Below are 17,037 nucleotides of genomic sequence, written 5' to 3'. Positions count from 1 at the left end.
TAACCCCTCGAGTCACCTATCACCCGTATGAAGAGCCCTTTCAATACTGGGGCTCTGTGGGGGAACCGCTGATATGAACAAAGAGAGACTTGGGAATTTCCCTAGCCATAATGCTTGGGGTTGGGCTAGGAGCAGCAGGGACAGCAGCTGGAGGGTCGGCTATAGCCCTCCAACATAGCGGGTTAAATGAGCTTAGGGCAGCTGTTGATGAGGACATAGAAAGATTAGAAAGCACAATTAGAGAGCTCAAAGATTCCTTACAGTCATTATCAGAGATGGTGTTACAGAACAGAAGGGGCTTGGATTTACTGTTTCTGCAACAAGGAGGTTTATGCGCTGCCCTAAAAGAAGAATGCTGTTTCTATGTCGACCATACTGCACTAACTCCTTGGAGCTGGTAGTGCGTTATTCAGCTCCACAACTGTCACTCGATAAACTTATAGCAAGTACATCCAAGTCTCTGAAAATCATTAGTTAGGACCCTCTATGTATAGGAAGATGCTGAGCTTGAGGAAGCTAAATCTAGAGAGAAGAGAATTCCCTGAGGACATAGCCAGGATTTTTGATCCAGAAAGTTCCGTGGAAAAGTGATCAGCCCATCCCTTTTATGTCTTTATAAACAAACATAAAACCCACAAGTGATGCAAATGCTGAATTAAGAAACAGAATGACTCTTAGTCCAAATTTTTCTAAAATATGGTTACTTCTGAAGTGTGGAAAAAAATTCTGTAGCTGGGAACTGATCTGTAAATAAAACATTTCTTTCTCTTCTTGGTGGTTGAATTTTCTGTCTCAATTACAGCCAGAGCAGTGGGGAAATTGCCTTTAGAGGTCTTCTGGATCCTGTCTCTTTTTCTGTCTATGGTAATTCACTACTTCACTGGTCACTCTGTAGCTAGATGTAAGAGCCCCTAGAGAAAGAATGAGCATAGAGACAACACTGAGGCAGAGGTATCCATCCATCCTTGTAATGTCTTCTCAGCTCCACCAGGTACATTACAAAGAAGAGAAAGAAGAGTCATAGTGAGAGGTCTCTGTGTGAGAACTTACAGCAGAGAGTTCTCAGAACCAGCAGGGGGCACTGTAGATCCACTAATTCTCGAAGAAATAAAGGACAGCTAAGGCAAAAGGAAGCTGTTTACTGAGAAATCCGAACACCTGTGCATTTCATTGCCTGCACCATGACATTCAGAGACCATGGTGTAGCTTGGCATGTACCTTCTATATGCTACCATCCTTGAGAGGTTATTAGTTAATAACATTGACATTGAAGTCACCAAGACCAAAATCAGATTCCCAATCCCATTTGATAGAACACTAGCCCATGAAAGAATTATAAATAAAGGTTAAGGATATTTGAGCCTCAGGACCTGAGCAACATGGGGAAATATGTTTTCCAGGTGATAGAAGAGGTGTTCACAGTCCTGTTGACTATTGGATTAGGACAAACAGCACCTCCAAAGCTCTGTGTAAGTGTTTGATGTTGTAGGATGGCCAATGGTCAATATCATTGACCCTAAGGAGATTCAAGTGACCCTTGAACCTTTGAAATACAGTCCATATTAAGGAACATGGATACGGTGAATGGATCCTCAGTGGGATTCTCAGCAGATACAAACACAGCTCTGTCTGCACAGGTCCCAGAATGGATCAGGAAAAGCAGTTTCTCCGACCCCTGAGCCCCACCATAGTATGGATTACCTTAGAAGATCTCTGCTGGTTCTGATCAGAAAGGATCAGGTCTTGATCTAAGAAAATCTCTTCCTTGTGCTCATATAAATTACAGTTTTGGTTGTAAATATAGGACTCTCTACACAACCACTTTAGTACCTTCTTTCCACAGTCCCTAAGCACACAGGTTTCACGTTGGACTGAAGGTGAATGATCCTTTACCTGGTGGCAGCAGCTACAGGTAAGTGCATTCCTAGGAGGCCTAAGGGGGTCAGATACTGCAGGGATCATGGCTTCCTCTCTACAGGTGTTCACTGCTAGGTTCATCTGAAGAAGGCTGGTGCTGCACTGAGGATTCCTGAAGCTTCAGCCATGGGTGCCTACAGGATTTGACACAGATAGCTTCTCCATGTTCTGTATGGGGGAGCTGGGTGAGTCAGAAACCTAGTTGTGGGATTGAATGGATTGATGAATACTCCTAAGCATCAGCAGAACAAACTATATAGAAATATCAGAACAGAGGCACCCTGGATGCACACACAATGTCCAACACAGCCATCTACTTGTCCTTTGTTGGAAATCTAGGATGACTCCATTCTCTAGCTGCCGTGAACAGAGCATGAAGGACATGCTGTGAGTAAACATGGAAGTGCAAGTGTCTGTGAAATGAGATGTAGAGTCATTTGGGTGTATGCTCTGGAGGGATGTAGCTGGGACACAGAAGAGCTTCATTTATTATTTTTCGTGAATTCTTCAAACTAGTTTCCAAAGTCAGTATAACATTTTATGCTGGTATCAAGAGAGAGCAAGGATTAGTGTTTCACCACACACATGTTCCCATTTGTATTCTTCCTTACCATCATCTGACTGAGGTCAAAATAATACTTTAACATTTTTTAATCTTCTGTAAGCTAAGGACTTTAGTTGTAGCAGAAGATTTTCTACCTGAGCAGAAAATCCCCCATGTTGGCAATGTTTCCTAGTGTAGGAAAGTCTGTGTACTTGAAGGAAGACCAAAGACATGAGTTATCTCAAGCAGTGCAAGGCCTTGTAGTGTGTAGTATCAAACATCAGTGCCCACTAGTGCTGGCTGTCACATAGCCACCAACTGCTTTCCAACTGAATTTGTGGCCTGAACCACAGGAAAGACTTCATCCCGTGTAAACATGTCCAAAAGCCCATGGCTAATGATGATATAGGGTCTAGTAGACCCTAGTTGTAGTGCTAATGGTCATGTTACATATATATTTATGTTTATACAATAGATTAGTGCTGTTCTCAGCCTTGATTTCTAGAGTGTCTATGTGCAGTGTGTAATGATTGATGGAGACATTCACGATGCTCAGAGTGCTGAGAATGACTGTCAGATAACTCCTCCAAAAATGAGTCTGTGATATCCTCTCACGGTGAAATCAAGGACCATCACAAAACAGTGAAAAGTAAGAATGTCAGATATACAGAATAGAGTGTAAAGGCCATGAGATTTTATCTCCAGGAGTTGATGTGTTTTGTTGCACACAAGAACTCTCAGTAGGTATATTTACCAGCACAAGACCAACGCAGATCAAACCAGAGAAAATCATCACAGGAGGGACTGTGAACTGACTGGCGAGGTAAAGAGATCTAGTTTCAAGATTAGCAATATCAGTAAATTCCCTTAAACTTGAATTCTGTAAGCTGACCCCTGAGGGTAGCACATCTCTTAAACTTGAACTCTGTAAGCTGACCCCTGAGGGTAGCACATCTCTTCAACTTGAATTCTGTAAGCTGACCCCTGAGGGTAGCTGACCCCTGAGGGTAGCTGACCCCTGAGGGTAGCTGACCCCTGAGGGTAGCTGACCCCTGAGGGTAGCACATCTGTGGCGTGGGGCATGTGTACCCTGTTCTCACTACTGACAAAAGTGCAATAATGTAAAAATATATATATTACAGGACGGATGGGGAGGAACTCCGAGAGCCCACGCCAAGCTGAGGGTCTATTGGTATTTGGTTACTAATGGACAAAATATAATTACTTTTTGGGAAGGTTTCTGGGAGTTCACTATCTATTAGAGATAGTCCTACCTTTGTGTATTTAAATAGTGTCAATTAGATCATTGTGTTATTTGTTAATGAAACAAAAAAAAGTCAGGATGTTGGGAGAGAGACTTATTGGATGGTCCTAAGGGGAACCAGAGAGCCATCGTGTTGATACATAGTGGTAAAGTACTAATGGTGATGGCAGATTATAACATATTTTACTTATGATTGAAAATTCCAAAGAGTTAAAATCTGTATGAAATTTAGAAATACCAATTTATTTGTTTAGCATTTCATACAAGTGTATTTTTTATACTATGCATAATTTCCCCATAACTTCTACTCTTCCTTTTCTTGCTCTTCCTAGTCTCCCTGTATTGTACTAGACAATTTCATTTATATCATGTGTTTGTATATATAGTTGTGGATAACTAAGCAGTATCTAAGAACTACTAATGAGAGATTCATTTAATGTCCATGTTTCTGAGAAGGTCTTAATTAATATGGTTATCTCTAATTGCTTCCATTTCCTGATAGTGTGTAAGTTTCTTATTCTAGTTGATGAAAAACTCCTGTTGTGCTATATTTATATTTATTACTACATATACTATACATTATATATTATTTACATATATAAAAATATTTAATACATTATATATATGTATATATATATAATTTCTTATGGACAAATTCCTGTGCTGACACATGTATAGTCCATTTCTATAATATAGTTGTTTTATATCCTGCTGCAATAATCACTGATGTGCACTTATTTCTGAAGTATATTTAATTTTGGTCATTTGATTGACTTTTTCAGTATATAACCTGTTGGAAAGGCAAACATTAATTGACTATAACTGAAGGATGGGAAGGGGTGTGGGATGCATTTCCTAGGACAGGGTTAGGACTTGGACCTCAGCATCCTGCTGCCTGACCCCTGTGTTCCCTAGTTCCTTCTTCTCCAGCTGCACTAGGTCCTTATCTAAGAAAGAGCCTGCTCATGAATATGCAAATCATGGGAGTCTAGGGTAGTAAATAGAGGGATGTCCATGTCCCCAAAACATCAAATGATCAGTGTCCTCTGCAGAGTCACTGGCTACACTGTCCCTCAGGATGGAATGGAGCTGGGTCATCCTCTTCCTCCTGTCAGTAACTACAGGTAAGGGAATTGCCAGTTCCAAATCTGAAGAGGAGACAAGGACTGAGGTGACAATGCCATCCACTCTGCCTTTCTCTCCACAGGTGTCCACTCCCAGGTCCAGCTGCAGCAGTCTGGGACTGAGGTGGGGAGACCTGGGTCCTCAGTGAAGCTGTCCTGCAAGGCTTCTGGATACAACTTTGCCAGCAACAATATGCACTGGGTGAAGCAGAGCCCTGGACAGGGACTTGAGTGGATTGGATGGATTTATCCTGGAAGTGATGATACCAGCTATAACCAGAAGTTCCGGGGCAAGGCCACACTGACTGCAGACACATCCTCCAGCACAGCCCACATGGAGCTCCGCAGCCTGACAGCTGAGGACTCTGCGGTCTATTACTGTGCGAGAGATGCACAGTGGTGCACCCACATCCTGAGTGTGTCAGAAACCCTGGGGGAGCAGCTGCTTCCCGGAGACTGAGAAGTTTGATTATTTGCTCAGAAATAATCAGAGTTTCCCTTTTTCTGTCACTTCTGGGTCTTATAGGGTCTATTTCAGCTTTTCTAACTGATATGAGAATGAAGTGATGCTGATTCAGGACCCTCCTAAAGTTTTTTACAGTTTTATCAGTCACCCTCTTCATTGACGTGTTTCCTTAATAAAACAAAACCGTGACAATACCCTACAATATAAATATCTTTTAAATCGAAGAGATTAGAACTTTTGCTTGGGTATCTAAGAATAAAATAAACTAGAATATTAGTTCAGCCAGTAATAACAATATGAATTTGACCAGTAAAAACAAATCACCAACACTTTAGCAAAGAAAAGCCCCTTTCATAGTTCAGTTTGATTTTCCTAAAGCAATCAAAGGCAGTTTGATGATAATGGCCTCCATAGATCCACTCCCCCATAGAGACACTTTACCTCTTCTATACAATCTAATTTTATTTCTTTATTTATTGATCCACCTGATTATGAATTGCTTTTGGTAGCAGTAATTAAATTTCTTATTGTTTTAGGGTTGGATATGGAGCTGCCTAGGATACTGTGGAGTCCTCAGAGTGTGGAGTCTGGTGCTTTGGCAACAAGCTGGGCTCCTGCTCAGACAGCATTGAGGCCAGAGCAGTGGGATTCCAAGATGAGGTCTGAGATGGCTTAGAGGATAAGAGCACTTCTTCCAAAGGTCCTGAGTTCAATTCCCAGCAACCACATAGCGGCTCACAACCACACACAGTGAGATCTGGTGCCCTCTTCTAGCATGCAGGTGTACATGCAGGCAGAACATTGTATATATAATAAATAAACAAATTTTAAAAAGAGGCCTAATCCTGGCATTAGCACCCCTGCATGCTCATTCTCTTGTTTACTGAAATTGGATTGTGTTTGTCAATAATTATAGGTTGACATAATCTGAACCATTGAAAATGAATTTTACATTTTGCTGGTATCTTAGAGGTAGGATTTTGTTGGGGTTTGGTCTGGTGTTACGCATTCAATTGTTAATTACTGACTCCCATGGTCTGTTTACAGCTCAGAGTAGCACATTCTCACATACACCAAATGATGTTGTATAAACTTTGCTCATCAATATCCTCTGTTTAAGAAAGAAGTTGCTGACTTGCTTATTAAATGCATTACTGGTATGCCTACAGGACAACTGTTAGAGAAAGAGCTGATTGTAATGTAAGAGAGATGCTTATTAAACAAAAATGGACAGTAAAGACACCCAGGGACAGACTAAAAAATGCTTTGTTAACTCTAAATTTTCTTAACATTTGTGAAAAAGGAAGAACAGTAGCTCAAAGATACTGGGTCATAGAAAGAAAACTGGAGCATTAAATCAGGCCACTTACCATAAAGGATGTGTTGACAGCAGAATGGAAACCTGCAAGAGTTTTGACATGTTGACTTGGTTATGTTTATGTATCTACAGGGAATGAAATATATGTTTACCATCAAAACTTAAAAAGATTAGAATTGATCAGGGAAGACCTCCCTCTAGCTGAGACATAAATGTCTTTGCATAGCAAACTAATCTTTTTTTAATTAATTACAGTTTATTCACATTGTATCCCAGGTGTAGCCCTGTCCCCAATCCCCTCCCAATACCACCCTACCTTCCTCTTCTTCTCCTTTGCCCCTCCCCCAGTCCAATGACAGGAGAGTTCTTCATCCCCATCCACTTGACCATAGTCTAGTAGGTCTCATGAGGACTGGCTTTTTTGTCGTACTCCATAGCCTGGTAAGGCTGTTTCCCCTTCAAGTGGAGGTGATCCAAGAGCCAACCCCTGAGTTCATGGCGGGGATGGTCCCTGGTCCTATTATTGAGTAACCCTCTTGTATACTGAGCTGCCTTGGCTACTTCTGTGCAGGGGTCTTAAGTTATCTTCATGCATAGACCTTGTTTGTAGTATCTGTCTCAGAAAAGACACCTTTGTGCAGATATTTTGGTTCTGTTGCTCCCTTTGTGGAGCTCCTGTTCCCTCCAGTTGTTTCTATTTCTGTCTTCTTTTATAAGATTCCCTCTACTCTGCTCAAAGTTTGGCTATGCATCTCAGCATATGTTTTGATACCCTGCTGGGTGAAGTCTTGAAGAGGCCACCTGTGATAAGCTCCTGTCCTGTTCCCTGTTTTGTCTCTCTTCCAATGTCTGTCTCATTTGCCTTTGTGAATGAAGTTCCAAGTGGATCAAAGACCTCAATATAAAAACCGACACACTAAACCTGTTAGAAAAAAAAAGCGGGAAAGAGACTTGAACTCATTTGCACAGGAGACTACTTCCTGAACAGAACAACAGCACAGGCACTAAGATCAACAATTAACAAAAAGGGCCTCATGAAACTGAAAAGTTTCTGTAAAGCAAAAGACAATGCTGTCAGAACAAAAATGACAGCCTACAGACTGGGAAAGGATCTTCACCAACCCTATATGTGACATAGGACTAATATCCAGAATATATAAAGAACTAATGAAATTAAGAAGATTCAAATCAAGCAATCCGATTAAAAAACAGGGTACAGAGCTAAACAGAGAATTCTCAGTAGAGGAATACAGAATTGCAGAGAAACACTTAAAGAAATTCTCAAAGTCCTTAGCCATCAGGGAGATGCAAATCAAAAGGACCCTGACATTTCACCTTCACACCCAGCAGAATGGCTAAGATCAAACACTCAAGGGAAATCACATGCTGGAGAGGATATGGAGAAAGGGGAACCCTACATCATTGCTGATGGGAATGTAAACTTGTACAACCATTTTGGAAATCAGTCTTGAACTTTATCAGGCAAATAGGAATAGTACTACCTCAAGACCCAGCTGTACTTCTCCTAGGCATATATCCAAAAGATGCCCAAGTACACAACAAGGACATTTGCTCAACCATGTTCGTAGCAGCTTTATTTGTAATAGCCAGAAGCTGGAAACAACCAAGATGCCCCTCATTTGAGGAATAAATACAGAATTTGTGATACATTTACCCAATGGGATACTACTCAGCAATTAAAAACAAAGAAATCATGAAATTTTCAGGCAAATGGTGGGATCTAGAAAAGATCATCCTGAGTGAGTTATCCCAGAAGCAGAAAGACACATATGGTATATACTCACTTATGAGTGGATATTAGACATATAATATAGGATCATCATGCTAAAATCTGTACACCTAAGGAACCTGAGCAAGACGGAGAACCCTGGGTAAGATGCAAAATCTTCATTCAGAAAGGCAAATTAATCTTATTGGTTACCGGGTCCTCATGGTGCAGAAATGTACCTATAAATATTACCTTTAAGAGTTGGGTTGGCTACCAGAAAAAGCTAAAATGTTAAGCTCAGGATGCGAGGCTAAGCACTGCACTCAGGGTCAGCCGCTTTGGACCCAGAGAAGAGCATGTCTGATTGCATGCGGGCTGATGCCCCAGGTCCCACCTCTGAGAAAAAGGTATTGGCCAGGTCTGAAGCTCTTTGGGTGGATGACACCTAAATGAACATCGGTACAAAGTCCCAATTTATTTCTAATATCAGAGATCAGACCTCTACTCTTGCCTGATGCGACTAAAACAAAAAGGGGGAACTGTAGAGAGCTGCGTAATGCCGTGCCTTAAAGATGGAGCTGGTTTCCGCCTTCCACCTTCCCAATGGTAGTGCTCTCTGTCAAGAACAACTACACATTTGGCTAAGGCTAAGGATCTGGCTTGCTTCCATGTATGTGGACCTATCTGAATTGCCCACGTGGCACGCTGGGGTTGGCTACCCAGAGGCTATTTAAGCTGTGGGCTGGCTTTCCCCAGGGTCAGATGATTGTTCAAGGTTCCTGAATAAACTGCATTGAAAGAAAATTAGTTTAAGGGGAAAAAAAGAAGAGTTGGTTTATTTTCAGAGCAAAAGGCCAGATAATAATGAAGACAAAGCAAATATCCCAGATGATTCAGTCTCATAGACTACCTCAGTTACTGTTTCCTCAAGAATATACATACAGATGAAAGTCAAAAGGGCTAGTTCACATGTTCGATCATGGGGTGGATGCTTTTGGTCATTTGGTAGTTTATGAATTGGACATGATAAGCAGAAAAAAAAAAAAACAAGTTGAATGTTGGAATCAGGGATCTCTTTCTCCCCTCTATCTTTCCTTTTCACTTATTTATATCTCCTCTAAAGGAGGAAAAAAGGAAATGGTAGAAAGGAGGGTGAGTACAGTTATAGGACAAAAGGTAGATTACTGAATCTACTAGTGTCCAATATTATGTATTGGTATGGATTATTGGATATTGATATAGATTTAAGATTGTTTTCTTCAACCATTGTTTAATGTATTGTACATATGAAACTTATTTGAAAATGTGGTGTAAGTTCTAGTTTTATGAAGGCTAACTATTGCAAATAGTTCAGGATGATTGGAAGTGAAAATTAGTTCTTAGTCTCCTATAAATAATCTTACTTGTAGTCTTGTTAGATACTAGTTTAGTTATTTAGAGAAATGAGCTTTATTTGGTCTCTTGTATATGTTCGCAAGGTTAAATGGTTACAAGATTAGATAGTACATAGCTAGAAACAAGCAACCTTGTTCTAGATAGATGGATGGATGGATGGATAGATAGATAGATAGATAGATAGAAGTTTTTCAAACAATTCAGAGATCTACAGAACATTGCACTTATGTATACTTTAATAATAAAAGGCTTTTCTGACAGAGAGAAACATCTGCTCCTGGTAGCACATCTAATCTACTTCAAAGAAGATGATGGGCATCATAGGAAAACATGTGGCAAGACAGCCACTGGAGCAAAACCTGTCCTTCAACTGCTGATAGCTGGCTGTCTGAGCAAACTGTGAGCAAGCAGGGCACGGGGAAATTGACTGTCCAAGTGGTCAGGCCTTCAAAACTCCTGTGAAACAAAAATGCCTTTCAGATATTCTGGGCCAGTAGGCTGAAGCTTGAATGATCCAAGGACACAGAGAAATATCTGGTGACTGTCCAGGAAGTCAACTGTCTGTCATGTCTATCCTTCTGGAAGCTGTTTGCTCTACATTTCCTACATACTTAGGTAACATTATTACCTTCTAAGGTCTCTGATGAGGTAGAGGACTAGACAGTCTTAGTCTACCACAATTAAGCTCAGTTGTTTAGGGACAAAGACAATGTTTTAAGCTAAAAGGATGTTTTAAGGTCGAAATTGATTTTTCTTTCAGGTTGATAAGAAAGTGATTTAGGTACAGAACTTTGGACTCACCAGGATAGGATAGATAATGGAAAACTCTTTCCAAGGATTCCACATATGAATAGATGGGACATTGTAAATGTAATTCTTACTTGATAATTATCATAATTATTCTTATTGCATTAGTTTATTAATGTTAGAGAAAAAAAACATTTAACTTTTTAATAAAACTTTATTTATTACAATTTATTAACTTTGTATCCCAGCTGCAACCCCACTCTCCTCCCTTTACAATCTTCTCTCCCTCCCTCAGCTCCTCCCATGCTGCTTCCCCTGTCCACTGATAGTTGAGGACCTCCTCCTCTTCCATCTGACCCTAGCCTATCAGGTCTCATCAGGGCTGTCTTTGTATAGTCTTTGTATATGGAAAGCAATTCTGTTAAGAAAGAGGAGGATGTGTAATGGAAGTTTTGGTATCATGCACTTCAGGCCACTGTGTTGAATGAGACTCTACAGTGTCCTGGGGATGCATCAGCCAAGTGGCTGTAAGACCTTGGGTCAAGGACTTTTTATTTCTGCTGGATCCCTGCTGAGCACATGATACTAAGTGCCTACTTCACCAGGTAAAGTGGACAGAAATTTCTTGTCCTCCAAGGCCCACTGCTCTTCTTCTGTCCTCTATAATATATAGACTGTCAAGACCATCATAAATTCTGTTTTTAAAATATAAGCCACTCAGTCATGGTAGAAAGGAAAGAGGGTTTCTCTTACCTGTGAATTTGGGGTGGCCATCAACAGAAAGACTAAGACAGATGTGATGTTGGGTTGTCGTTAGTTTTGAGCTAGCTGGGCCCATGCAAGGTGGCATCACATGGTACAAGCTCTATTTCTCAAGGAGAAACAAAGCTTCTGTCCTCCACAAAATCCACCTTACATCTGCAATGATGTATCACAGTGACACGTGATTGCTAGGCCAATCTTCCTCCCGTATAAGGGACTGCTGAGAGACTTTAATACTCTCAATAAACATTTCATCCAAACTCTACATGGGCTAAATACAGAAAGACAAGTCTGTTAGCCTGTATTACCATTTTACAATGACATCAGGTTCATAAAATCAACAGCACTGATAAATATTTTTTGCCATGAGGCATCAAAAGGGAAAAACAAAATAAATTAGTTGTGCAGAGCCTTGTGTAGCATCCGGCCAGCAAGGATCTTTCCTGACTCTGCACAGAGTTTTTTTCCTTTGAGTTAACCACACACAATCCCCAGGAGACCATGTCCTGTGTCAGTCAGAACCCTTGTCATGAAGGACACAAGATCTGATAGAGATCACTGCAGTTAGTTCCTAAAATCCATGTTGCTCTCCTGGGAAGCTACAGAAAGAGAGATGATACTGTCCATAGGCCCTCTCAGTTACCACAAAGGCAGAGAAGAATGAATGCCTCAACTGGAAAATGAGGACCTGACAATCTTGTCTCATGGAGACACAATTGCAAGGCTCATAATTCTGACAGCCATATATATGAGAGTTTATATAAATAAGAGCATATATGTATACATTATATATATATGCATATATATATACATATATATGAAACTATACATACACATAGATGTATACATATGTAATATGCCTCTTTTATCTCAACTAACTAGTTTTGGAATGATATGAATTCACTCACATGTGAAAATTATCGTGTTTGTTTGTTTCTTAATCACATTTGTGTGGGGTACCTTTTTACAGCCCTCAACCTAAGGGGGCATGTGCTGTGATGAAATCTGTTTCCCAAGACATGAACAAGAATCATCCTATTTTTTTCATCCTTTCTGCTAGACTGAATCTTTTCATTGTGAAAGAATCCAACATTGTCATTTTTGGTAGGCATGTAATAATTTCTGTTATTTTGTTGTTCGTGGTGTTTTCTTAGAAGTCTGGATCAACTCTTCTGGAGTTATTTATTAATTTCTTGTTACCATTACCATGTTCATTCTCTTCAGGTTGAACATTCCGTTATTTATGATTCTGGTGAAACTGGGTTAGAGAATATACGTTTCTTTATCCATTTTTTTTTCATGTGGAAAGTCTTTATTTTCCCCTCAATTTTGACATACAGTTTTGCTGTAAAAATTGTCTGGGTTGGCCGATGTTCTTTAAGAACTTGGAGTGCATCTTTCAAGGCCTGCCTGACTGCAAGTCTTTCTGTTGAAGTTTCAGGTGTTATTCTGATGTATATAGCTTTATAGGTGACTTGAGCTTTATTATAATTTTCAAGATTATTTCCTTATTCTGTTTTTATTATTAAACTAAATACATCATTATTATTAAACTAAAAAAAAATCTTCTTTCCTGTTCCCAATTGCTATTCTATAGTCCCTTTGATGTTCTGCTGTCTTCTTGTTTTCACAATAATTTTTAATGATGTTCTGAATTACAGCTGTAAAAACTCCATTTTTTTTCAATGCAGTTTATTCAGGAACCTTGAACAATCCTCGGACCCTGGGGAAAGCCAGCCCACAGCTTAAATAGCCTCTGGGTAGCCAACCCAGGCGTGCCACGTGGGCAATGCAGATAGGTCCACATACATGGAAGCAAGCCAGATCCTCAGCCTTAGCCAAATGTGGAATTGTTCTTGACAGAGAGCACTCACCATCGGGAAGGTGGAAGGCGGAAACCAGCTCCATCTTTAAGGCATAGCATTCCGCAGATCTCTACAGTTCCCCCTTTTTGTTTTAGACTCATCAGGCAAGAGTAGAGGTCTGATCTCTGATATTAGAAATAAATTGGGACTTTGTACCGATGTTCATTTAGGTGTCATCCACCCAAAGAGCATCAGACCCGTCTAATACCTTTTTCTCAGAGGCGGGACCTGGGGCATCAACCCGCATGCAACCAGACATGCTCTTCTCTGGGTCCAAAGCGGCTGACCCTGAGAGCAGTGCTTAGCCTCACATCCTGAGCATAACATTTTAGCTTTTTATGGTAGCCAACCATGCTTGGGGAGAATGTCCTGCTTCAATGGCTGTAAAGGCCTGAATGATCAAGGCTGCATCACACTGTTGTGAGACTCTAATCTTGCATATATACCACAGGCAAACCAAGGAGACCAACACCAGAAGGCCTGCTAATGCTCCCATGCCCGCCCATTCCTTCAGATGATTCATGGCTGCAGCAATCCATGATGATAATCCTGTGGCTAGTCCTGCGTCCACTCTGGTAGAATTTACTGTGACAATGGCCACTCTCAGCTGCTCCATCGTAGTATCGAATTCTCCAGTCCAATTACCTAAAATATAGCTCGACAATTGTTTAGACAGATTTGCAGCACAGGAAAAATTCTCATGTTATATGCTAGTGACTCAAAATCCAGCATATTTTCATTGACAGTCAAGTTGAGCGATTTGCCATAGGGTATCAATTTGCTCCTGCACGAGGTCAATCCTCTGATTGAACACCATCAAGCCTCCTTTTAGTTGAGCATTAATTCCTTTATATACAACTAAGGCATGAGCTACATTGGCTAAATGATTGTTCAGGGTCTGAGCAGTGTGCCCAGGATGACTCATGGCTAATGCCCTGGTGGTAGCTTCAACAGCCGCCAATGAGATGGTAGTAACAATGGTGGCTTTAGTTCCAAGATCCCTTTTCTGTCTGAAGAGAGTCATAGCGTGAGGGGCATCAACGGGCAAAGGCACGCAGTGAGGCATGCGAGTAACCAGGGCATACCTAAATTTACTAGCATTCCAGCATTGGGCAAAAAAGCAAGTATCATCACCACAATTACTTGGTTCTATCTGGCTAATAATGAATAAAAATGGGGGATATAGACAAACAGGTGTGGGCTTATAGGAAATATTATGAGAAGCCTTAACCCTCTCGTTGGAACATCCTGCGTCAGTTCTAGAACTAGCAGTGGTGGTGTCCGAGGTCTGAGTAGGTTCAGGAGACCATTGCCCCCAGGGGCGAGACGTGCTCCATGCCAATTGACTAACTCCATGTTTTCCTCCACTTTTGAAAGTCATTTAAGGTTCTTAAATTATTTTTTTCCCTTTTTTTTAAATTTTTCATCATTTACACTTTATTCATTCTGCATCCCCCCCATAAGCCCCTCCCTCCTCCCCTCCCAATCCCACCCTCCCTCCTCCCTCTGCTTGCATGCCACTCCCCAAGTCCACTAATAGGGGAGGTTCTGCTCTCCTTTCTGATCTTAGTCTGTCAGTTCACATCAAAAGTGGCTGCATTGTCCTCTACTACGGCCTGGTAAGGCTTCTCCCCCGCAGAGGGAGGTGATCAAAGAGCAGGCCAATCAGATTATGTCAGAGGCAGTCCCTCTTCACATTACTATGTAACCCAATTGGACTCTGAACTGCCCTGGGCTACATCTGTGCAGGGGTTCTGGGTTATCTCCATGAATAGTCCTTGGTTGGAGTATGAGTCTCTGGGAAGTTCCCTGTGTTCAAATTTTCCTGTTCTGTTGCTCTCCTTGTGGAGACCCTGTCCTCTCCAGCTCTTACTATTTCCCAGTTCTTACCTAAAATTCCATTCACTCTGCCCAACAGTTTCCCATCAGGCTCAGCATCTGCTTTGATAGTCTGAAGGGCAGAGGCTTTCAGAGGCCCTCTGTGGTAGGTTCCTAGGTTGTTTCCTGTTTTCTTCTTCTTCTGATGTCCATCCTCTTTGCCTTTCCGGATGGGGATTGGACATTTTAGTTAGGGTCCTCTCTCTTGCTTAGTTTCTTTAGATGCACAGGTTTTAGTGGGTTTGTCCTATGTTGTATGTCTATATGAGTGAGTATATACCATGTGTGTCTTTTTGCTTCTGGGACAACTCACTCAGGATGATCCTTTCCAGATCCCACCATTTACCTGCGAATTTCATGATTTCCTTACTTTTAAAAACTCCATTTTTATCTGAAACTCCTACAGTTGATATGGTTTGTTGAGTCTTTTTTCCCTTTTGTTCAATCCATCTTCATTTTTTTGGTGTTGTTGTGGACAATGTTTAGGAAAGAATTAGTCATGGGACAGTTGACATATTATTTTCTTTTGTTCCACTGGTAACCAGGATTACTGTTTATAGGAACAGTCATTATCCAAGGACCAGATCACCCCTTGATTGTCCTCTTCTATCTTGCATTCTTGTGCATCTCTCCAAGTCTGGTTGCTTTACTTTGGGTAAGCTCTGTAGGGTGTGTAGTCATGAGGCTTTTAGAGTCAGGAGACACAGGCCTTTAAGATCCTTGCACATGTAAGGTACAGTCACAGTTGGAGGTATAGGGATGGAAGATTCTGGAAAAGCAATGAAGTCTAGCTGCACTTGGAGGCAAGAACTTGGAGAGTGGGAAGCCTACTTGATAAGCAAGAAGAATGTCTACTGAGCAGTTAAGAGAAGTAATTCCATGAAGATGGCTGCCTAAGATGGGGGAAGGAGCAGAGACACCATGATGGGAAGGGGAGGGAGGTCATAGAAAGAGAGTAGGCTGTGGAGTTGTTAGGAGATGGACTACCTTCATAGTCTGAAGGGACATGTGGATCTTTTATGTGTGTGTGTGAGAGAAAGAACAGAAGTAGATGTTGCTAACAGAAGGGTAAGTTTTAAGGATTTGTGAGACAGGAGGATATGGCATGGAGAGAAACAGGCCTACCAGGAACCTGAGCAAAGACACAGAAGAGGTGGGATGGGGAGGAGGTGGCCTGGGCCTGCATGGAGGTAAGGGGAGGTCAGCCCTGTATGACTAAAGTGGTAAACAGAAGTCTCAAAGTGTTTTTATTATTAATCAAAGAACAATCTCAGAATTTATCTTTGTGTAATTAAGTTCATTTATTTTTGTAAGGCTCAAACTTTGAGATTTATGGATGGAATATTATACTGTTGAGCTATGTCCTCAGCAATATTTGGTTAATTCGATTTAATGTATGTGTTCATGATTCAATGAACTGTATACAATGTGCCCTAAAATATCAGAGACACCAGAAACAACACTCAATTTCATCTGCCCAAGTTTCTGCACTACCCTGTTTTTAATGTTTTAATTACGTACCTCATCTTTTTTTCCTATGGAAAATGTGTGATATTTTCTGCTAAGAAATCAGGGAGTTGACATGTCAAAGCATAACAAATTAAGGGTGCAATTTTATATTACTATTTATAAATAAAATTCATATGAAGACGTGATTCATTTTTCTCCCTTTCCTTTTTCCTTCTGATTTCTTCTTTGAGACTCTTCATGTATCCCAAGCATAACTACACATATGACCCTCCTGTATCTACCCATTCTTTGTCCATGCAGTGCTGGATTCAAACACAGGGCTCAGGCACAAAATTTTTTTGTCTACCAGCTGAGTTAAGTAGCCAAGATAATAGTGACTCTTTGATGTTACAAATCTCAACTTTACCCTTATTTAATCACAGACATCTGCACCATTAACTGTGCCCTCAAAGGCTCCCATCCCTCAGCTCATGATATAGCAGGGAGATATGCAAATGAAGTTCCCCTCTGCTCATAAAAACCAGCTGTGATGCTACAGCTCTGACAAAGGCCGGTCGC

The 17,037-nt window shown here is 41.0% G+C and overlaps 1 gene segment (V, D, J or C); it reads left to right on the top strand.

Moving 5' to 3' along the window:
• Positions 1-4,767: 4,767 nt before the first annotated feature.
• LOC110541082 (Ig heavy chain V region 108A-like) lies at positions 4,768-5,309 on the top strand. The segment is given in 2 exon segments: positions 4,768-4,849; positions 4,933-5,309. Coding segments are annotated over 2 exon segments (423 nt in total).
• Positions 5,310-17,037: the final 11,728 nt, after the last annotated feature.

This window comes from Meriones unguiculatus, chromosome 7 (genome assembly GCF_030254825.1).
Source record: "Meriones unguiculatus strain TT.TT164.6M chromosome 7, Bangor_MerUng_6.1, whole genome shotgun sequence".
Classification (NCBI taxonomy): domain Eukaryota; kingdom Metazoa; phylum Chordata; class Mammalia; order Rodentia; family Muridae; genus Meriones; species Meriones unguiculatus.
This window is presented reverse-complemented; position numbering and strand designations above follow the sequence as displayed.